Genomic DNA, 22,454 nt, shown 5'->3' on the forward strand with positions numbered 1-22,454 from the left:
TGGGGGGGGGCAGGAAGGGAGTGCCACCTAGCCCCTCCTCATCCTTGGCTCTGCTCCAGTTTTGCTGCTATTTATAGCTTGGCTAAAAAAAAAGCCACAGGTGACTTGCAGCGTTCTTACAGTAAACTGTATCAAAAAGTGTTTTTCATTTATGGGGGGGTGGGTCGCACTCAGAGGCTTGGTATGTGAAAGGGGTCACCCGCACAATAGTTTGAGAACCACTCACTTGCCAGATGAATAACTGGAAAAAAGCAAAACTCCTCGGGACATTTACAGCTCATGAAATTGTGACTGGGGTATTCTACTCCGTTTGAGAGGAAGCTTTTGCCAAGTGCACAATTTATTATGTGGGTAAGAGCGCCCCTCCATGACATGTTATTTTGATCACAGTTCCAGCTGCTTGATTCTGAAATGGTATTGACGAGGGTTTTGTCCGGTATATGACTGATTAGCGCAGCCTTTGAGCATGAGGATAGGCCTGCCGAATTCAATCAAACTGCGCATGTGCTTGAAGTAGATCTTCAAACATTTGCAGGATCAGGATCTATATTAGAACTTGAGGCATTTTCAGGACAAATACCCGAAAAACCTTTTCCCAGTTCAGATCCGTCTCAGTTTAATATTAAAGTCTGGGCCGATTCTACCCTCCCTCACATCCGTGCAGTCCCAGCGAAGTCATGGGCAGTGCCGAAGTGCAATGGTGGGCCAGATTCTGCCCTCTGACTTTTACCCTCCATAGCATGGCCGTTTCTGCTGCTGATGCAGTCCTAGTAACTGGGGAATTCAAGGCTGAATAACTTTCATGCTAAGATTACAAGATGAAGAGGAGCCAGGAGCTCCCACTTAAAATTCTTTATCTTACAAAAGGCAATTGACTGTAGAGTGTGAAACAGACCATTGTGCTGGTGTGCTGAGGGCCAGCAGCCGACCCAGCCTTCCCGTCACTTACTAATTCCCCCAGAGAAGCCCTGATTGAGGGGAGGAAGATTAATTATCTAATCAGACTTGGGGCTGATGAGCTAAGGGGTTAATTATCCCATCAGCTGAGATGGTAGTTAAAAAGCACAGGCACTGGGTACAAAAGGAAGGCTTGCAGAGCCCAGAGGAAGATAGGTTTCTGGCTGGTGAGAGGCCTCCTCCTCCTCCTTGGAGACAGGGCTGAGGATTGAAGGTAGATCTACTGCATGGGGATTGTGGTGGTAACATCAATATACTCTCAGAGGTGTTGATAATTAAGAGGCATCTGATGGTGGAGAACTCCAGGGTGGGAGAGGCACTAGCCTCCTGAAAGCCACAATATTTTAGGGTAAATGCAAATTTGGTTCAAGCATAAAATAATATGTAGAGGTTTGACTGACATTCAGCTAATTTCCTTCCGATCAGCATGGTTTAAAAAACTTGAACTTAAAAGGTGGTGTCACAGGCAATAAAACAAAGGTTTAACATCAGCTCAGAAACACAGGCAGACCAGATGGGGGTTTTCTGAATGTTTTGTTATAAAAATGCATCTTAAACCATTACATATATAAACCAGTGGAATATAAAAAACTGCCTGTGGCTGTGTCGTAAATAACTTCTCTTCATTTTTTTTTTCAATTATATACATAAGATCTTTCCCAAAGGACAGTTTGTGACTGGTTTACACAAATAAACCCTACATGATTCTGTCTTCTAATGTCTAAAGTACTATCTACATCTGATCTATGCCGGGGTCTTTCAGCTCTCCTCAGACCTTGAAAAGCAAGACGAAAGTCATACCCAAGTGCTGTTTCAGTGGGGTCAACCAATGCACATAGAAGCAGATACATATTTCTCTATGAACAATTTAAAAGCATGTTCTGAATCTCTTCAAAGACCTGATTGTACAGGTCATCTCTGGACTTCAATCCATCCAGATAAACTGAAAGAGGGGGAAAAAAATCAATGATTAGTTTGCAGTCAGAATGGCATTTGTAAGGGTCAAATTTCCAAGGCGCTTGAACCGTGTCTTGCAGGCGGCCAGCACAAAATAACCCCCGGCCCCAAAACACCTGCATTTTCAACCCAAATAAATCTCATTCCACGGAGCCTCTCAGCTTGGTTTAGACTTCCGGGAATAACCTGTTCCTAGGGCTGCATGGTTCTAAATAACACTTTGCCTTTGAATGGTGTTTTCTAATCAAAGCTGTTAGCTACCCCTGAGCAATTTCATTAAAGTTAATGAGACTGCAAAAGTTCAGCTGAGCAGAATCCAGGCCAGCGTTCTTGGCTTCATCACAAGCAAAATAGCAGGCAGTAGAATGACAGGGAATAACCTCCTTGAATGAAGTCCTGACTGCCTTAAATCAGCAGCACCGTTTGCCGCGAGAGTAACTTACCAGCATCAACCCCATGGGTCTCCATTTCCTTCCTGTATTTTAAATACATGGGCCACACGTGTCCATCGAAAAGACCGGGTGGGTCAGGTATAGGATAATGTCGTGTACTGTGGGTGTTAGAATGGAAAAGAATCTGTTAGATTACCGCCGACTCCGTAGGTGCAGAGGGGCTGGAGTACCCATGGGGAAAAATTAGCGGGTGCTCCATGCCCACCGGCAGCCAAGCTTCCCCCACCCCAGCCTCGCCTCCTACCCCGCTCCCTCCCAGCACTTCCTGTCCGCCGCCTAACAGCTGTTTGGCAGTGCTTAGGACTTTACGGGAGGCAGGGGGAGGAGCGGGGATGCAGCGCACTCGGGGGAGGAGGTGGGGCAGAGGGGGAAGGGGGCGGAATTGGAGTGGAGCAAGGGTGGTACAGGGGTGGGGCCATGGAACGGGGGCTCGAGCACCCACGGGGCAGAGGGGAAGTCGGCACCTATGTCTGGCACCATGCTAAAGACCAAAGGCAGGTATTTAATGGTTCTTCAATAGTATATGTGTAATGAGATTCCTTCCTAGGTGGTGTGCTGGGGAGTGGGTTAGCACTGGAGCCTGTTTTATTTTTTTAATGGCGATTCTTCAGGCTGATGCCAAGACTATTTGGTGACAGGGCTGCGTGTTGCCCGTTGAAATTTTGTTGGTTGCTTTCAGGTTTACAGAGCCATCAAGACACAACACTTCAACTCTGCCCTTAAAAACAGAAGCCTTCCCATCGTAACCAATTCAATTCCAGGCATTCTCCCCCACCCCGCTTTGCAAAAATGGTGACGTCTGAGGTTTCCTAAGGGAGTTAAGTGCCCAGAGACGATAAGAGTTGGACATTTCTGGAAGTAAAGCTGTCTTTGAAAATGCCCCATTAGCTGTCCTCGTCCTCTGACTGCCTTGAAAGTTTGGAACTGGAACTTCAGTTGGAAAGTGATGTCAATACGTATATTGAATCACAACAGTCACGTGGCTAATGTGCGGTCTTGCATACGTGCGCAGAACCTATATCAAAGCCAAATATTATTAAACGTAGCTCAAGCAATTAGCTTACCTCCTCCTCCTCTTGCATTCGTCATAGGGAACTGTCAGATAGTAGCGTTTGTTGAACAAGTCGATCAGCGGTCTGGGGAAGCAAGGGAAAAAAGGCAACACTAGATCACTTATTTCCTCAGATGGAGAGACAAATGCTAGTGGCCACGCTGTGACAAACAAAAGCTTTCTACATTTCTTCTATGACTTGGCTTCAAATTCTGCAGCAGACAATGTTTCAATCAGCCTGAAATTTCCAAACACTCTTGCGTACTACACAGAAGTAAGGTGTCTAAAGGGACCCGAACAGCCAGATTTGGCACAAGAAAGCTAGTCAGCCCGTGATCCTGGGGGGAAAAACAATGCAGGCGGGTAATTCTTTCACATTTGACTTGAATTATGCTCCTACTAGGCTGAAAAAAACACTCCCTGGAGAGGTCAGATCAGACCAGAGGATCACTGCAAGACCAATCAGATTTGTACAGCAGGGTTGAGCAAAGTTTGGCTGACAGAATTCTGATACCTCCCATGAAGGCTCCCAGAATGCAGCATTCCATCTTGGCCTACATACAGGCTGTTCACTTCAAGATGGAGCATTTCATAATGGGACCCAAAGTCTCATTTGGGCAACATTCAGGCACTGTACAGGCCTTGGGCCCCCCAGGCAAGTTACCGATGTAGTCTTCAATGAGGCTCTCCTAATATGTAGTCTGTGGAGACAACCCATTTACATTTGACGTTCAGCTTCAGAAAGCAGATTGCCGCTACCTGTGAAGCTTGATAAACTCAGTGTTTAAATGTCGAGCAGGTGTCATTGTACATGCTGTCCCTGCAAAACCGCCCACCGAAGGTAAGGCCGGAAGGGACCATTGTGATCATCTTGTCTGATCTCCTGTGTAACACAGGCCAGAGAACTTCCCCAAAATAATTCCTTGCGTAGATCTTTTAGAAGGACTTCCAAACTTGATTTAAGAATTGCCATTGAGGGAGAACCCACGATGACCTTCAGTTAATTACTCTCACTGTTAAACATTTATGCCTTTATTTCCAGTCTGAATTTGTTTAACTTCTAGCCATTGGACTGTGTTATGCCTTCTCTGCTAGACTGAAGAGCCCAATATTTGTTCCCCGTGAGGGTGCTGTTAGGTGGAAATCAAATGGCCTCTGATCCAGTAAATAAACCAGTTGTTGAGAGTTAAGATTCTGATGCAAGGCAACTGTAATGCTTCTTGGAAGTCTCATAGTTGTCAACTGTATTTCACTAAAGTTACATTCAGGTTATATGGAGACTTTCATGTCCCTCCTTCTCCAGCCTAGTCCACCACTCCCCACCTCCAAAACTAATTTTTCACTGCAAGAAGAGTGCAGAAAAATTTTGTTTTTTCTCAAATGTGAAGTTAATTGCTGAGCTCAGTCCAGTTCCTAACTGAGGATTGACCTCACAGGAGGCCATTGGACGGCTTTCCCTTCACCCTCTCCCCTGGTTCTTGTCACGCAGACGGAACGCAGAAGACCAGAAGTCCAAAGTGCAGGCAATCCGATGTTTATTGGGGTTAGTTTCCAGCCAGCATGTGACGCCGCCGAGCCTTGTTTCCTAGTGTCCCCTCTCCCCCGCCTCGGCAGGTATAATTATGCCTGAAATGCATCCCCACAGTCCCACCCCTTACAAATTAGGGTCATGTTCTGTTTTGGGTCTGGGGTCTTCATCCTACCTCTTTTGTACCCCTTGGGAGGGGTAAGGAGTGAGGTTGTGCTGCAGTCAGGGACAGGCATTTCTTTGGTCTTTTTTTTTTTAATACTCCCCCCATCCCTCTTTGCCCCTCCTGACTGGTTGCTTGACCATGACTTGAGACAATCTTAAAGTGCGCTCTCCAGTAACACTTTAACTGCTCTTAGCTGTTCCCATTGTACTTACAAACCCATCTGGAAGCACCATACACGGAGTCTTTTGTCCTTTGTTTAGACATATTAGTAGAAGATAGACGAGTATCAAGAAGTCAAACCCAAAATTCTATCCCAGGCTAACAAACAAACCTATGTTCTAACAGAGGCCAAGCACTGAATGGGCTTGGAGAATAAAGTATCTTCTTGATCCCATCAGTGATCATTGCCGGTCTAGGCTGAGACACGCTGGCAGGAGAACATAGGAGGGAAGTTTTAATGACCGCTGCAGGATCAGTGGGTAAGGAACTCTGGTCTAAGTAGAAGTCTGGGTGCCTGTCACTCCCAAATTCAAATTCTGGCTCTTGATTAAAAACTTGCCTTGAATGCTCAGTGGTTTGAGCGTTGGCCTGCTAAACCCAGCGTTGTGAGTTTGATCCTTGAGGGGGCCATTTAGGGAACTGGGTTTTAAAAAAAAAACTGTCTGGGGATTTGTCCTGCTTTGAGCAGGGGATTGGACTAGATACCTCCTGAGGTCCCTTCCAACCCTGAGATTCTATGATTTCTAAGTCTGTCTCTTTCCCCATCAGTAACGTGGGGGAAATTCTTACGTACGGCACTGCAAGGATCAGTTAATTAATTGCAAGGAGGCTTTCATTGCCACACATTTGTCTGTAAATAAAAAGACATTTTACTTGTAATTGTAAAGCAGGAAGCCTTCAATGACCAGGATGTGGATCTCCTCTGGGACGGGGTCTTTAGAGTTAGGCCTAACGTTCACCCCATGGGAGCGGGCAAACTTCCTTGGCTCCTCAATCCACGCATGCACCGTGCTCACCATTGCATCCATGTCCAATGATTCCAGCGCTAGTTAGAAGGAAGGAAGGCGGGGACGTCAAAAGCCACAAACCACCGAGGCACGAAAGTGTGTAAATATAAACTTGTAATATGGAATTATGGAAATTTACCATTAAATCTTAATGTTAGAGTGAAAAAGAAATACTTAGGAAAAATATACATTACTGCTTCCTACAGCGACCACCGCTCTTACCATCCCATTGTTTAAAGCCGTCTTCCCCGACTTCTATCTGATCTTGTGGCTGAAATATAGCGAGCAATAAAACAGGGCTGCAAATGCAGGGTGACCAGTTAGCTACGATGCGATCACAACCCCCGCACTACACAACGGAGCAAGAGTTCACTTAACAGACCGCCTGCAGCCTCCTTCTGGCGGGGAAACTTGACGGGGCCTTTTGACAGGCTCCCGCAGCCTGAGAGCATCAGAAAGTTCGTTTGCTCTCTTGTCCCCGGGGGGCGGCTGCTGACAAAGAATTCTAAGTTTAACGTAGTCTAATAAATGCCAGATCTGGTTAGATCTAGGACCATGGGTTTGCATGAACAAATAGAATCTTTGGCTATAAAAAACACAGGTCGTATTAAGTGACCATTGCTAGATCGCATGTTCAGCGTAGTAGGAATGAGTGTAACGAACACGTCCCATAAAAGCTGTAGGTCGGCATAGTAAATCTTGCTCCATCTTAGCTCTGCTTTCAAAAACCATTTATAAATGAAACATGCCAGAGTGACATTGTATATCTTACAGAAAAAGGTAGCGAGAACTCCACCCCCTTTACCCTGAACTCCTATTCGCATTAATCTAGCTGCATTTTGTGGGTTAGGGTGAAGACATTCTTCCAATTTAGCAGTATATACAATCTTTTTAGTTCGATTCAGTAGGGTGTGTATGCTTATGAAGGTCGGACAAACAGGGCTTACAGATTTGTCAGCACAGGAAAATCTACGAGGCTGGGGGTATCGTATTATTAAAATAGGCTTGCTCCAACTGTATCATCATAACATGGCTTGATCTTCCCTATATCAGTGGGATCAAACTATGGTATAACCCAGGGGTAGGTAGGGTGACCAGACAGCAAATGTGAAAAATCAGGACAGAGGGTGGGGGGTAATAGGAGCCTATATAAGAAAAAGACCCCCAAATCGGGACTGTCCCTATAAAATCGGGACATCTGGTCACCCTAGGGGTAGGCAACCTATGGCACGGGTGCCGAAGGTGGCACGCGAGCTGGTTTTCAGTGGCACTCACACTGCCTGAGTCCTGGCCATTGGTCCAGGGGGCTCTTCATTTTAATCTAATTTTAAATAAAGCTTCTTAAACATTTTAAAAACCTTATTTACTTTCCATACAACAATAGTTTAGTTATATATTATAAACTTTTAGAAAGAGACCTTCTAAAAACGTTAAAATGTATTACTGGCACGTGAAACCTTAAATTAGAGTGAATAAATGAAGACTTGGCACACCACTTCTGAAAGGTTGCCGACCCCTGGTATAACCATTCTGAAAATTGTTAGAGTGTGAAACACAATTCAGGAACATGTTCTAACGTGGCTTGGTCTTTGACATCATCTGGGCTTGATCCAACATACCCACCACCTCCAGTGGGAGTCTTTCCACTGACTTCCATTGGCTTTGGATCAGGGTCCTTCAGAGGTAAAACAGAGCTAATGGTATTAGACGGACCCCTGACATAATACTGGCCCAGCTCCTGACAGGTATTTTGACTCCTAACTTCCATTGAAATCAGTGACAGTTAGGAGGATCCTGCATACTTTTGAGGATGTGCCTAAAGGACGATAGATTGGTTTGGCTTTGTTTTAAATTATAAATGCCGACCTGCTTCCAGCTTTGTCATAAAAGATCATTTGAGAGCACTGGAAAGAGAATGATAGCAAGAAAGGGTCAAGGTGGGTACAAACTGGGAAAATAATCTGAAATAAAAGCAAAAAAAAAAAGTTTATTTAAAACCGTGGGCTGATCTAAGGTTAGATGCACTTGATTTGAAATTAAAACTCAAGGAGATAGCGAATGGTCATTTCCACAGCCTATGTTCCAGCCTTGTTGGCCTAACACGCTGGGTTCCACACACTGTGTTGAAACTAACACGCTAGCATTTAGTAAAAGGCAATTATATTTCAGTCTGTCCAAAACAATTCAAACATGAAATATGTTCTTCCTAAACAGCTTAACCTCACAAATGCACAACGAACTTCCCTGTGGCACATACTTGACATTGTACTAAATAGATAAATACATTAAATATATAACTATTTATAAAGCCATTAAATAGGCAGAGTAGTTATACTTACCTTGTAAAAATCATCCTGATGGACAACACAACAGTTTGGAAGTGCTTTGATAAGCCGGTTGGTCAAAGTGGTTTTGCCGCCGTTGGTCACACTAAATAGAAAATTTGAAGCAGCATTGGAGAAGATGCATTAGTTCAATGAGCAAGTACGGCTGACTAGCAGCACTTCTTCAGAGGGTATTTCCATTACAACCAGGTCTGTCTGCTTCTGCGTTATATGAATTAAAAAGAATCTTTAATCAAGAATTCTGATTTGTGGCATGTGTTGAAGGCCAGCAGGCTCCACACTGTTTGCCCTGATGGAAGGAATGGATGTTTCTTACATTAATTCCATCACTTTTGCTTCAATATTTCTTGCCCCCGCAGGATCTGGCAAAAGGAGGCGAGGGACAGCATCCCTGCCTGTCCTAATAGCCACTGATGGACCTGCCCTTCATGAATTTATCTAGTTCTGTTATAGACTTGGCCTTCACAACATCTCCAGGGTCCTCCTCTCAAGAACCAGAGCCAAAGGGAGGGAACCCTCTAGTCAGAGGGAAAGTCCCCGTGTCCTTCAGATTGTTCCTCTCAGTCTCAAATGGGGGGTGTTCTATGAAACCTCTAGTTAAATTGCTCCCCTGTTGGGGGCCCAGGATCTCTGCCGTGTGTGTTTCAATGGGAGCCCTGAAATCTCTCTGAGACCCATGTGGCTTCAGCCTGAAGGGGCAAAGTTGCTCACTTAAAATATCGCCCCATCTTTAAATCCTGGGATTATGAACAAGGAACATGAGCAGACGTTTCTCAGGGATTCACTCACTGGGGACTGGCCCAGGCGGGCAGCCTTTGATGAACAAGCCATTTTAAAAATAGATTCCAAATGTCGTTTGATTGGCATTGCTTTAGCCCTGTTACCCTGCTATCTGTGGGATTTAGGATACATCAGTTGATACAGCCAAGATCCTTGAGACTTTAAAAAAAAATCTGCCACAAGAGGGAAATGTTTTAAACAGCTGCCTTAAAAATAACCCCAAAGCAGGGAGTCTGCCTTTGCTGTCCTATGAATGAGTCTTGGGGCAGATCTGGATTCAAACTCCCACGTCCCCCCTACAACTGCATCCCCAAGCGGAGGGATTTTCCTCCCCAGAGGAGGGCGGGAGTCATCAGGGCTGAATGTGCCAACTTCAAACATTTCATTCCAAAGCTTTCACCCTCGCGTGCTTTTCCAGACCCCTATAAATCGGATCGTCCACTGGTGTCAGTTGAATGGCCCATGACAACTGGCACCCGCAGAGGATCTGTCCCCTGCAGTCACCCAATTCTGGAGGTTTATGCAGCTCTGCTTCCCAGTCTCATGCATTTGGAGGGGAAGAAAAAAAAGACCCTCCTTTTTGGATCCATTTTAGGAAGCTTTTCCATCAACTTAACTGCCCACCCCTGTGTTTTGCAATGGAGCACTTAAAACCTCACTCTGCCTTGAAAGGCTCTTTCATTTTCTTAGCTGTTTAAACCTACTCAGAAATCACGTATAAAGATAAAGCTTTTCTGGCTTCAGCTCCCTTCCTTTATTACTATATAAATCCCAGCCCGCGGAGCGCTCCGTATGCAATATAAGAAGCATGATCTAGAGTTAGGAGACATTAGTGCTAGATTTTGCCTTATTTAAATCCCTGCCTTATTACCACATAAAAGTACATGTCATCTTCACGCCCCAGGGCATGCTGCGCGCAACTAAAATAAAAAGCAGGCAATAAATGCAGTATCACCTAGCGACTTACCCCCCTATACCTATGATGTATTTCATCTTCCTGGAGCTGTGTCCTCCGCAGCAAGGGGGAGGGAAGAAACTTGGATCCACGAGCAGAAAGGACGCAGAGCTAATGCCTGATCCTTTCTCTCCCTAAATGAGTGGCTGTCTGCAGCCTCTCACTCTCAGCTCTGCCTTGCAAGTCGCTTGACTATTTCATTGAGGCAAAAAGCCGTGGGCGCCTTTAATTTATACCCCGCTACTGCAACGACCTCCCCCCCTCCCTCAGCCTTTCCGGGCCCCACGGGGTGATGGAAAAGCACTATGGCTATCAGGAGATGCAATACTTTAGAAGCTGGTCTTAGCCAGTCCTGCTGGGTCATGCGCACAGCAGCGGCACCTGTTTTCCACCCCTCTCAGAGCTCTTTACTACCCCGTGCTAGCTGGGTTATAAATACCTTCTTGGCAAACCTTTCCTTTGCCTAAATTAGTAATGGGCCAGCTGGGACTGTCCCCCCTTTTGACATTTCCACGGGGACTTCTGGGATAGGGGCGGGAGGTGGGGAATGGCAAAAGGAAAAGCCTTGTCTTTTCCCTGAAGTGACACACACAACTTCTATGCCTTCCTCCTGTGTTTCTAAGTGTCTCACAGCGAAAGCACAAGAACTCAGGATTCCGCCGATGATTTTTAGAGGAACATGTCAAAGAAGAATGCAGGGGGAGGCGGTGAAATGATGCTGGGCTCCCACCCCTTGAGGCTTTTTTGGGATGGCCATGTTGGCGTAACCGACCCCTGTTTGGGCTTATTTCTTCCACGTTGACACAAACGCCTGAACAATGACATGAGCTGCCTTCCTAAGCGCCTGCTTCTGCAAAATTGACTCCCATTGAGTAGCACTTACTCATGGGAGTTGACCTGAGCTGGACTACACACTTGAATACCACTCGGTGTGAGCAAAGATTGGAGAACCTGCCCCCAAACCTTTATTCTTTCCAAAGGCCCTGCTTTCTTTGTCCTAAAATGAAATACTGAGACTCAGCTGCTTTTGCGGGTATAAGGAACTGGGGACCTTTTGAAGTGAAGGCTAATTAAAAAGCTGGTGTTAACCTGGAGATAATTTTGAATGATCTTTTTTCTCCAGATCAATATGATGCTAATAGTGCATAAAATACACTTAAACCTCCTCTGTTTTGAACAGAGATGGAACTTGTGGGTTTGAATTCCCCAACCACAGTGTATCTTTTCTGTTGTGCGTTTATAGAATCAGCGGATAGACAAAAACTTACCAAAAGATTCCTTACTGTGCAAGGTTTCGTATGCACCATTGTAAACGCCTGTGCCGTTGATTTTTATTTAAACGACACGGTGGGCGAGTTCTGTCCCTTTCTGCTTCACTGTTTTGCAGTCCCAGAGAGCCACATTTTGCACGGTGCTCTTGGGGTTACTGTACATGTGGGTAGTTCTGAGGTGGGGGCTTAGCCAGTGGCTTGTCAGGCTGCAAGCCAAGCTGAAGGAGAATGCAGGGGGCTCAGACACTCCTGCAGCACTGAGGTTGCATTAATGGTCATGGAAAGGGTTCCCAGGTGCCCTGCTGTAAGGATTTTTAGGGAGCATATCTGACCAGAAGACTTCGGGGAGCCTTACAGTATCCCTCCTGCTGGGTCCCCACTTAAGCCCACGTATCAGAGCTGGAATAAAAGAAACCACCACACGGAGATGAACTCACAACACTCTATTTACTAAGGGAGAAGGAAGGAAGGTGGGGGGGATGGATTAAGGACACTGGAGATTTGGAATATAAGCAAAGATGTTTTTCTACCTCCTTCAGGTACTGCCGTTGGCGAGGCTGCAGAATCCGGACTGGTGAGATCAGCGATGGACACCAATGGTGGATCACAGGGGACCAAGACAGGTAAGTAACCCTCTCTCAGACCCACCCTGCCCCTCTTTGCGTCGTCTGTGGGTGAGTGTCAGATCTAACTAACCGGATCTAGTCTGAGAGTGCACGTCTGCTTCCCAAAAGCAAATAACTAAGAAACCCAAGCTGACAACTTGGTTCAGTGAGTGGCTACTGCAGGCCAGTAACCAATGTGGGAGCTGTACCACCCCACAGAGAGACAGCTTTTAGACACCCGAGCCCCCAAAATTAGACAAGAGCCCCTGGCCTCTCCCTTCATTTGTTTATATAGAAACCGGTTACTTAGCAACAACTGATTCCCGCTCTTTTCACTTTCCCGCCTTTTGCATGGAGGTCACCTTGTTCTTATCCAGACCAAGATGGCCACCTAATAAACAATGCCCTAAAATCCAACTAGGTGTGTGCCTTCCCCAAGAATTTGGCAGGGTTGTAATTAATACTGCAACTTGGAGAAGAGGGAAGAGAAGGATTCTTGCTGAGCTTTTACACGGCCCGGATCATTGTAGCATCTGGTTGCATAGTATTTTGTGTACTGCATCTTCCAGAGAATCGCTGGGCAATACAAACACACTCAGAATTGGACCCATTAAGAATAGGAAGTCTGCCCATCCCAACAATATATGTCTATGGACAGTCGCAAAAAAAAATGCATGGTTTGAGTGGTTTGCATATGTCACCCGTAAGCCTGGATTGGTGTTTCCCAACGTATTCCCATCACTCTAAGCACAGCACAATATTTGCAGTGAGGAGTCAAGGGGGCCGATCCTCAGCTGGGGTGAACCATCATAGCTCCATTTCAGTGGAGTAGGAGCTATGACCTGCTGAGGATTTGGCCTAAGATCGGATCTTGGGGAATGTAGCTTTTCCCACCCTCACTGCACCTCTCTGCTGCCCTGCACCCCTGGGCTGGGACGCTCTGCCAGCAGGGACACCGGGGGGGGGGCAAGTGGGGCAATTTGCCCCGGGCCCCACAGGGGCCCCGCAAGCCCTGGCCCGGTGGCAGTCCGGGTCTTCGGCGGCATTTCGACGGCAGGGGGCCCTTCAGTCCTGCTGAAGACGCGGAGTGACTGAAGGGCTCCCCGCCGCCAAAATGCCACGAAGACCCAGACCGGGTGAGTACAAGTGCTGCAGCTCCCCCGCTTTGCCCCAGGCCCCCTGAATCCTCTGGGCGGCCCTGCCTGCCAGAGATAAAAATACCAATGTATTGTATTAGTTTGTGTAATCTGGTGTTTGCATAGTCGTATTTCAAACATAACACATGTATGTAAAGTTTTAATTAAAAACATCACTAATGGCATTTCTCAATGTATCATTATTTGTTGGATCATCTGAAACTTCCTTTTCCTTCCCTGGGTGGAAATAGTCTCTTTACTGATACTTTATTCATACAAATACCTCCCACCAACCCTCCCCAAACAGATAAGGAATACGTTACCTCTCTTTATATTACTTGCGTATTAAGAATGTTTACAAATAGTTAAGAGGGTTAAAATATTTTGATAGTTAAAAATTTGGAGCTGGTTTGAATTGTATGTGAAAGCAAATCATTTTACATAGGACTTGATGCTTTTTCCAAGGAACTAAAAAAGAAAATAACCCAACAATGAATTTTGTAACAGCAAAGTGTTACCTTGTTCTCCTCCTTTGGCTCCCTTCTCAAAACTCACTTCTTTCGTTGGTGTTCTATCACGAGAGTGGAGATTCCCAGGGCCCCTGGCTGCTCTTGCCTATAGTAGGACTAAAAGACAAATCCACAAAGTCTCAAATACCCCAAGAAGCTAACGATCAAAGCCCGAAGTTCCTGTATGTGACACACCAAAAATAAATATAAAATGCTCCGTCGAAGACTTTCCCTCTCTCCATTTGCTTTGTCACTTCATTAATCTCCCCTAGTGTTGAAATTTCCTTTACTCATGGTATTAATGGTGTATAATTGTAAGCTCTTTGGGGCAGGGATCTTGTCTTGTTTTCAGCCTAACGCCCCATGCATATTTATCATGACATCTATCTGATAATAATGTACATCATCAAACATATTGCTTGATTCACAGGCTACCTTAATTTTAAAATGAACAATATTGACATAAAACAGGGGCGCGGGGAAGGTGAATTTTCTGTGGTGGTGGCTGGAGTGGAACGTAGCTCTTGTCTTGTGGGAATTTGGGTAGAAAGGGTTTCAAAACTCCTGGAAGATTATGGGAAATGTTAAAGTGTCACTTTAAGGCTTGAGAATTGAAATGATTTCCATAGTAGTGGATTATATTTTTTGGGGGGGGCAAAGCTTTGTTTTTTATCATGCTTTATGATTTGTCTGATGGTCTGGAGGGGTATTTTTCTTGCTTAAAGTTATAGACGTCTGTGGACTTGCTTGCCTTTTAATGAAACTAAACTGAGAAATATTGCCCCCCCCCGAGTAAATTTGGGTTAAAGTGGCAGATTTTAACTTGTTATAATAGGATGTGCCATTCTTGTACATGTCTCATTAATGCCTCCACCATTTTATATGTTCAACTAGATGTTCTCTCTAAACAAGCAGAAGGCAATACCACAATAAGTGACTTTTGATTGAGGAGGAGAGGAAGGACTTTCATCTACCCCATGTGGACCTTAGTGATAGACACAATCTTATAGGTAGGATTGGCAGAATTTGATTTTTATTTTGTTATAATTTTGATGGATAATATGTTTATTTTTAAGCATTTTTCCCAATTTTTATCAGTTTAAAATTTCAAGGTTACATGAAATTGGGGGGAAGGGGGAGTCAATGTCACATGTCAAAATATACTAAGTAAATAGCCGTAGCATTTTTCTTATCTTGCTTGTCTCTACATTTCAATCATCCTCAATGGAAATATTTTTTGCCCGTTTGAGTATTTATGGTGAAATTTATGTTTACTGACATTTACTCATAAAAATCGAATCAGTCTAAGATTACTTTTAAGTCATCTACTCTATCCCAGAGCCTGGCAGGATTATTTCCTACAGTGCTTTGCCAAGTGCTGATTATGGCAGAGTTTAGTAGTATAAGGGGCCTACCATCAATCACTGCCCCTGTCAATGACCTGTCAGGTCCCACCCACCTGTCACCCTAAAACCCACCCTCCGTGGGGTATTACTTCCGGGGTCAAGATGGACACATGACCGGAAGGAGCTTAATGACTTGGACTTAATTTCCATTAGTGGCCTTATTAAGATTTGGTCTTTTACAGTAACTGAGGGCATGTGTACATTATGGGCACTACAATGACATAGCTACCGTGCTGAAGTTATGCTGCTGTTGTGCCATAGCATAGATGCTTCATACATAAATGGGTGGGGTTTTTCTGTTGATGCAGGTCATCCATCTTCCCAAATGGTGGCAGCTAGGTTGATGGAAGAATTCTTCCATCAACCTAGCCATGCCTATTCTGTGGATTAGGTTAGATTAACCACGGCACTCCGGGGTGTGAATTTTTCACATCCTGGAGTGCTATAGCTATGTTGACCTATGTGTACACCCAGCCTGTGTGTGTGATCTTTTCATGTAGGAAGGGAGTGATGGCCTGCAAGTGTGCACTTAAGGAAAATATTAGCAAAGTGATCTGTTTCACAATCCCTTTAGCTACAGAATACACATGGAGGATTGCCCAGGTTAAGTGAAATGAGCAACCTAATTCCCCCCTAAATCCCAGTACATTTCAATATCCCCACAGGGTTTCTGAGCTTTCCAGTGAATCTCATCCTCTGCATGCCGGTTTTCAGACTACGTTTTTTTGTCCCAGAGATGGTCGTCATTTTATTTCTGGTGTCAGTGCTTAACAAATGCTAAATAAGAATATAAACTTGTTAAAGCAATCTGCTACATAGAAGAAATCATTGTCATTTATGGAAAAATACAGCAAAGACTACGCAAACGATGTGTTTTCTCCCACGAAAGGTCATTTTGCCTTCTGATTGTTTCTTCAGTAGAGTAGCAGTTGATCCTATTTCAGTTGCGCTGTGTAGTCATAATGTGAGGAGCGTGCAAACTTTATCTGTTGCGCTGGTCGCATTCCTAGCTGTCAGGATGTGTGATTAGCATACCTTAGGCAGGATTCCCGGCCTCCTTTTTTGTCACCACTGACCCAAATTCTTCTGATGGCAAAACAGTGAGGTTAATAACAATCTGAAGGACCACTTGACATATTTGAGAAGTCATTCATATCCTAGTTACAGGCAGTGTTTTTGTCTCAGACAGCATGTTACACAGCATTACTTCAGTCAGCATACTGTTGTTAAGTCTCTGGAAATAGACCAAATGAGAAGTTCATACACTATTACTTCCAACTCCAACTTGCCTTAAGTTTTAAAATACCGCTTTCTAAGCACGGTATTTCATCTGCTCGTACCAGTGCTTTTGATAGAAATATAATTTAAAATCAGAGATGGGATCAGACAAATTATCAGAACGTTAGTTGTTATATATAGCCGCTATAGTGATAGATGCTCTGTAAATCAATATTGAAAAAATAATGGGTTCAATTCTGCTCAAATTCTGCTCTCAATTTCTGCTCTTGTGCAACCCAATTGTAGCCCTACTAGTTTATATGCATATTAAATGTTATGGTAAATTTTTCACAACATACATCCAACAATGCTTGGTTTACGATGATATTAATTTATATTTTATATTCATGCAAATATCTAATTTAAAAATGTTTTTAGCATTCAAGTTAGGATCCTGACATCTTAGCTATATGTTGGTTTATAACAGAACCTCTTGTGATTGAACAGTGAAGCACGTATGCCAATTAGACTGCAAATGAAATCTACAAAGAACAGGTCTTCTCAAATTTCAGTTTTTGTGGCAGAGTATGGTTCTGCACAGAGTGGGTGATACAAAGCTAATAGGACAGTTTTTCCACAAGTCTCTTCTGAAGCAAAATGTAGAGAGACACTTGTAAAAATCATATTGATGTAGTAAAGGAAAGTTGCTATCTTTTCAGTAAGAGCATTTTGAGAGCTTCACTTTGCAGCCTCAGCATTAGAAATCTGGCACTTTGTGACTTGTTTTCTAGGAGGAAATGGTCCTTAATCCAAAGAAACTGAGATTTTTCTCCTGGTTTTACATTTAAGGCCACTTTGTAAACAAAATATGTAGCAGTGAAATTAGATGCACACAAAATGTAGGAGAGGTATTTTCCTTTAAGGGTCATTCTGATTTTAATTAAATATCCACAGATTTGTATGGCATAATACAAAGCAAGAAATAATAATACATAGTTAACAATCATCTAGGTCTTCTAGCATAAATCACCTAAATACAAACACTTTAGAAAAATGACAGTTCACACGTTTTTACACGTAGGTATGTTTTGGAGGGCCCGCTGCAAACGAAGAAAACTGAGATTGATTATAACCCTCTCTTACGGTGGCTTCAAAATTCACTTTAACAGTAGCATGCTCTATTTTTGATTGCCAGTAAGTATGGAAATACAAAAGAAAAAGTGTCTGCATTTTTAAAGCAATCTTGCCTGTGTATTTCTCCTGCTACCAATCCAATATCAGCTTAAAACAACCATTCTTGCATTAACTCTTCTTTTTTTCTAGCCAGGAAGGTGAAATAGAGGAGTGTTGCTTTTAAGAACTTTTAACACTTAGGAATATTGTTTTTCTCTACCAACATGTAGACACATCTGTAAGTAAAGAGTCTTTGGAAAAAGTAGATGGAAAAAACTGCCATGAGGTATGCTCTAAACGGACACTCAGATTTACACGGGACTATAGAGAAGAAATTGAATTCATTTTCTAACTTGATTAGATCACAGACTGTCCATTTCATTTCCTGTGCCTTGTGGGACGAAAACAAAAACTATTGGACAGTCCTGAATTTGGACACATTCTAACAATGCCAGCACACAGGAGTTTGATTGCATAACCCTGTTGACTGCTGCTTAACCCTGGAAAAAATATCTGCAGTTCAGAAGGATTGATCCTGTCTACCTCATTCTACTGATTTAGTTGGGTGGTCAGTAAAATACAGTGGAACAACAAGTAGATTGGAGAGAAATCACTGAAGCTCTTAAATGAACATACGAAAAGGTTTCCTTCACCGTGGCCCATATCCAAAGTTTACTGAAGTCAAGGAAAGATTCCCATTGACTTTAATGGACCTTGGAGCCGGCTCTTAGGGAGTATGCATGAATACATTAAAAATTGAATTAGGATGTTTTAAACTCTGCTCTTTAACTATCTCGATATAAAGACCAGAATCTGATTTTTTTTAGTTTCTGGTTTTCTGTGACCTGGATGGTAGAATTCAACCACTAGTAGCTGCGAGTGGAATACCTTGTTGTTGTTCTTGGAGCTGCTGGCACAGAGATAAGATAAACTTTCCCTCTCTCAGAAATGTTGCTCTGGATAGACTCAATATTTGAACTAAATCACATAAGTGGTAGAGTCCAGGAGTTGCCTCACCCAGGAAAATGTGTTTGATGACACCTGTTATTTGATATCATACAGAGCATTCATAAGTCAAAATAACTCATCTTCAGAGGAATACGGCAGGAATAAGACCAGGTCTACACTAGAAACTTTTCTGGTATAGTAATTGTGATCTTTTTACATTTTTATACCAGCAAAAGCCCTAAAGTAGATGCAGTTATCCCGCCAATTGTTGCTTCTGCTGGCCTGGCTGAGTTTGTTTGGAGAACTGATTCAAACCTGCAGCAACACTAGAGTTTTTTGCTAGTAAAACTGTACCAACTTAGCTAACCCATTAAACCCTTTATAGTATAGACAAGGCATTAAAGTCATCACTGTCAGGCCTCTTTAAGTCAATGGCAAGGAAATCTCTTGCCCTACCTCCAATACTCTTTTCAGTTGGTATTCTGTATAGCAGCATCACATCCGGGCGTAACCTTTGGGAATGGCAGATCCATTTTGCCTTGGAAAGTAATATTGTTATTAACATCGATTGTATTTCTCCAGCCTCGAGTAATAGTGGAGCTTCAGTGAGATGCATGGAAAGAAATCCACCAAAGGCTTCTAATGACATCATTAACCTCAAGAGTGGAGCTTGAGTGATGCCACCAGATTTCTGACATGGAATTATATGGTACCATGTGACAATTTGTGCATTTCTAGCAGATCTCTGCATATCTTAGTTCTGCTGTGAGGCCCAGATATGCAGGGGGGGCTCTAGGTATTTTGCCGCCCCAAGCATGGCAGGCAGGCAGCCTTTGGCGGCTTGCCTGCGGGAGGTCCCCAGTCCCACGGATTCGGCAGCATGCCTGCGGGAGGTCCGCCAAAGCCACGGGACCAGTGGACCCTCCGCAGACATGCCGCTGAAGGCAACCTGCCTGCCGCCCTCAGGGCGACCGGCAGAGCGCCCCCTGTGGCTTGCCGCCCCAGGCACATGCTTGGCATGCTGGTGCCTGGAGCCGCCCCTGCAGGTATGTTAAATGCCTTCAACTACCTAAGAAGTACAGCTGTCCAGTATGACGGCACTTCGTGAAGTGTTATTACTGTCATAAAGTGTATTTTGTTGTAGTTTTTAAACAACTGGTTGAGGACTCCAGGCCTATGCGGTTATACCAGATCCCTGCACTTTCTGAAACTTTGTCTACCATTCTGATTCTCTTTTGGCAGACCAAATTCAACCCTCTTTGAAATTCACTGAGTCTGAGCGAATCCAGCTCATAATGCTCTTTTAAAAATGAATGCAGCCATTTTGTGTTAAGTATTTTTACAGTCTAGAGATCTTGTATTATATTGATGTATAAAAACATTTTAAAATCGCACAAGGCAGTCAATACCAGTCTTAGATATGTGGCTGCATATCTTGTTAAAGGGATACCGCCAATTTGAAGGGCACATTTCCATCTCAAACTTTTGTAGCTACTATGGTTACAAGTAATACCTAAAATCACCACAACTGAAAGAAGTGGTTGATACTTTTTTGTCTCTTTTTAGAATTTACTTTGTGCATTCGACAGCAGTGTGTGTATCATCTGTTTCACTTTTTCTCCTGATATTGAAAAGATCCTTATAAAGACATCAGCTGGGAGGCAGAAAATCTCTCAAAAGATTTTTTTAAAAAAATCTAGGCTATCCTGTTTAAAGAGTGCTCTACCAGAAAGTGTACTTTAAAAAAAATTAGCTCATTTTATGAAATTCAAATTGACGTTCCTCATTTCAATGAATTACCTTCCCTGTATGTGCAATGAAATAGATGATGTATATTTTAATATCCTCAAACCTCAACCCCATTGTGGAGGACCTACCTCATAAGGTACTAATACTTCAATCTCTAGGTCCATCTTTTCTGTGGTTTCTCTGCTAACGCTGCGAATGATGGTGTTTAAAAAAGTTCACCTATTGTGGTTACTATTCACGATCAAAGTTTTAGTTCTCAAGGTCCCAAGATTGAAGATAAATCTTTTTTTCCCCCAGCAGCATGTGTGCCAGAACAGTGTTAGTCCACTGACTGGGATGTTGTGAACATTTTTGCTGAAGTGTTGAGATACTACAGATGTGGTAGAGGTTTCTGGGGTTGGATTTCAAAGATCTCTGTAATGTTCTACCAAACTGCCCATGATATGACTTTACAACTCCCTTCCACCCTGCAATATCATACAGTTTATTGCATTCTTGACTTCCATTGAAATGCAGGAGAGTGTTCTCAGAATGAAAGCGAAAGGCTAGGCCCGTGAATTTCTGATGGCAAAGGGGAATTCACATATTCCATACTGCAGTAAGAGCTGTAATGATTTATTCTGAGTGTGTTCCAAAGTTCTTTGAGGTCAGGGGGAGTTTTCTATGCACTCCAATGGGTTTTGGATCAGTCTGTTTGTGGACCAGATTAACCCTCACATATTCTGACTACAGCTTCTTGCCTTGAAACTAAGTGACTGCCGAGTTTTTTGGAATGTTTAGTACAAAATGTTCTTTTTTTGACTTATTTAGTGTAAAACTCAAACTCCAAAAAAATTGAAGTGCTGCTTTCTTTTGCTTGTAGCACAGAAATCCTACCTCTACAGCCAGCGATTGGCTAAGAGTGAAATTTCCTGGAAGCCAGGTGGCTTTATGAACACTTGGCAAATGAACGGTTACTTCTTTTTAACATGCCCGCAAGAGAAAGCATCAAGTTCTTCTGCTCCTGTGGTTCATGATATCACTGCAGGTCTCCTCTCCTTCCATGCATGTGTCTGCCCAGTAAATAAATCCATGGTTGAAGAGTCATGCATCCCATTGAAAACCTTCCGCCCACAATATAGGAGAAACATGCAGAACACGAGAAGATAAGAACATTGGCAAGTATATGGTTAGCCAGCATATTCTCTGCTCCTCTGCCATTGTTAATGGTGGGAAAGAATAAAAAGCAATGCTCTGCATTTTACAGAAAGCCGATTCCTCTGTTCAGAAAATCTTGCTTTGCCAGTATTGCCCACCTGTGGGGTTTTACCGCAGAGTGAAGTGGTATTAATTTCAAATGGGAATGAATAGCTGGACCGTTGGGGCTCTGTACACAAGATCCACCAGGGACACCAGTTATAAAATGTCTCTTGACCACTGAGATTCTCAGGTAATTCTTCAGCTGCAGAACTCATCCGTAAGGGGTTTTACCTTGTGCATGTGTGAGATTGTTTGCATAGGCTGACCCTGGGTTAAGACAGGGGTTTACAAATCACGTTGCCCGATTTTCTGCTTGTTCAAATTCTTCTCTCCTCTGCTGAAAAAGCCTCGTGAGCCCCCAAACCACGTGTTTAAAGTCCTGATACCACGTCTGCATCGCTTCAGAGCTGAGCTCCTGCATGTCCATGCAATTCCTCGTCTTCATATTTGCAAGATTCCCAACCTGGGTTTGTGCTGGTCATGCTACAATCCGCCCTTTGCTCAGACAAGACTCTCACCACCCAGGAAGAGAATGTAGAACCTTTAGCAGCTTGTTTTTGCAATAGGAGGTATAAAGAGTGGATGATTGTCCAGTGTCATCTACATAAAGAAGAGGTGTGAAAAACTTCCCAGTCCATAAGGTCCCTTCATAAGAATAGGTCTTCCTTTGTGCTATGCTGTGAGAAAATGCTTATAGGAGGATTCTGCCTAAGGTGGCATCCGAGATAGAGGATCCTTCTTTCAGAGTATAGTCTTTTATCTGTGAGAGCCTTATGAAGAGGGATAGGACAAATTAAACATCATCGCACTCATTCATAGAAAAGTTTCACCATGAGCTAGCTAGCAAGCTGAACCAGCAAGGATGTAGGAGGTGCGGGAGCCAGGGATGGGGGAAATGTGTTGGCCAAAGGCTTGGTGGACACTCAGCATCTACTGGAAGAAACTTACACCGTATCTGTAACGGAGGGAAAACTCGCTCTTCCCAGTTCCTGCGTTAGTTAA

General features: G+C 43.7%; 1 protein-coding gene and 1 long non-coding RNA gene across 5 annotated transcripts; one reads left to right on the forward strand and one right to left on the reverse strand.

Moving 5' to 3' along the window:
- Positions 1 to 738: 738 nt before the first annotated feature.
- On the forward strand, positions 739 to 22,364 carry LOC120391710. 2 transcript variants are annotated; one of them, XR_005591443.1, is made up of 4 exons: positions 739 to 1,171; positions 12,009 to 12,092; positions 14,614 to 14,729; positions 21,076 to 22,364. It is a non-coding gene; the product is annotated as an uncharacterized LOC120391710 (long non-coding RNA). The 2 variants fall into 2 exon arrangements; XR_005591444.1 differs by lacking the exon at positions 739 to 1,171 and adding an exon at positions 10,790 to 11,129.
- On the reverse strand, positions 1,477 to 10,455 carry NMRK2 (nicotinamide riboside kinase 2). Of its 3 annotated transcripts, none has more exons than XM_039515713.1 (7): positions 10,199 to 10,455; positions 8,458 to 8,548; positions 6,341 to 6,417; positions 5,985 to 6,156; positions 3,431 to 3,502; positions 2,358 to 2,464; positions 1,477 to 1,900 (listed from the first exon to the last, which is right to left on the reverse strand). In XM_039515713.1, exons 2-7 carry the CDS (start codon positions 8,469 to 8,471, stop codon positions 1,815 to 1,817), a joined length of 528 nt encoding a protein of 175 aa, XP_039371647.1. In that variant the 5' UTR covers positions 8,472 to 8,548; positions 10,199 to 10,455; the 3' UTR covers positions 1,477 to 1,814. The 3 variants fall into 3 exon arrangements, with proteins under 3 accessions (XP_039371647.1, XP_039371646.1, XP_039371645.1); XM_039515712.1 differs by having other exon boundaries at positions 10,211 to 10,454; XM_039515711.1 differs by having other exon boundaries at positions 6,341 to 6,389; positions 10,211 to 10,451.
- Positions 22,365 to 22,454: the final 90 nt, after the last annotated feature.

The sequence above is a fragment of the Mauremys reevesii genome, linkage group 26 (genome assembly GCF_016161935.1).
Source record: "Mauremys reevesii isolate NIE-2019 linkage group 26, ASM1616193v1, whole genome shotgun sequence".
Lineage (NCBI taxonomy): Eukaryota > Metazoa > Chordata > Testudines > Geoemydidae > Mauremys > Mauremys reevesii.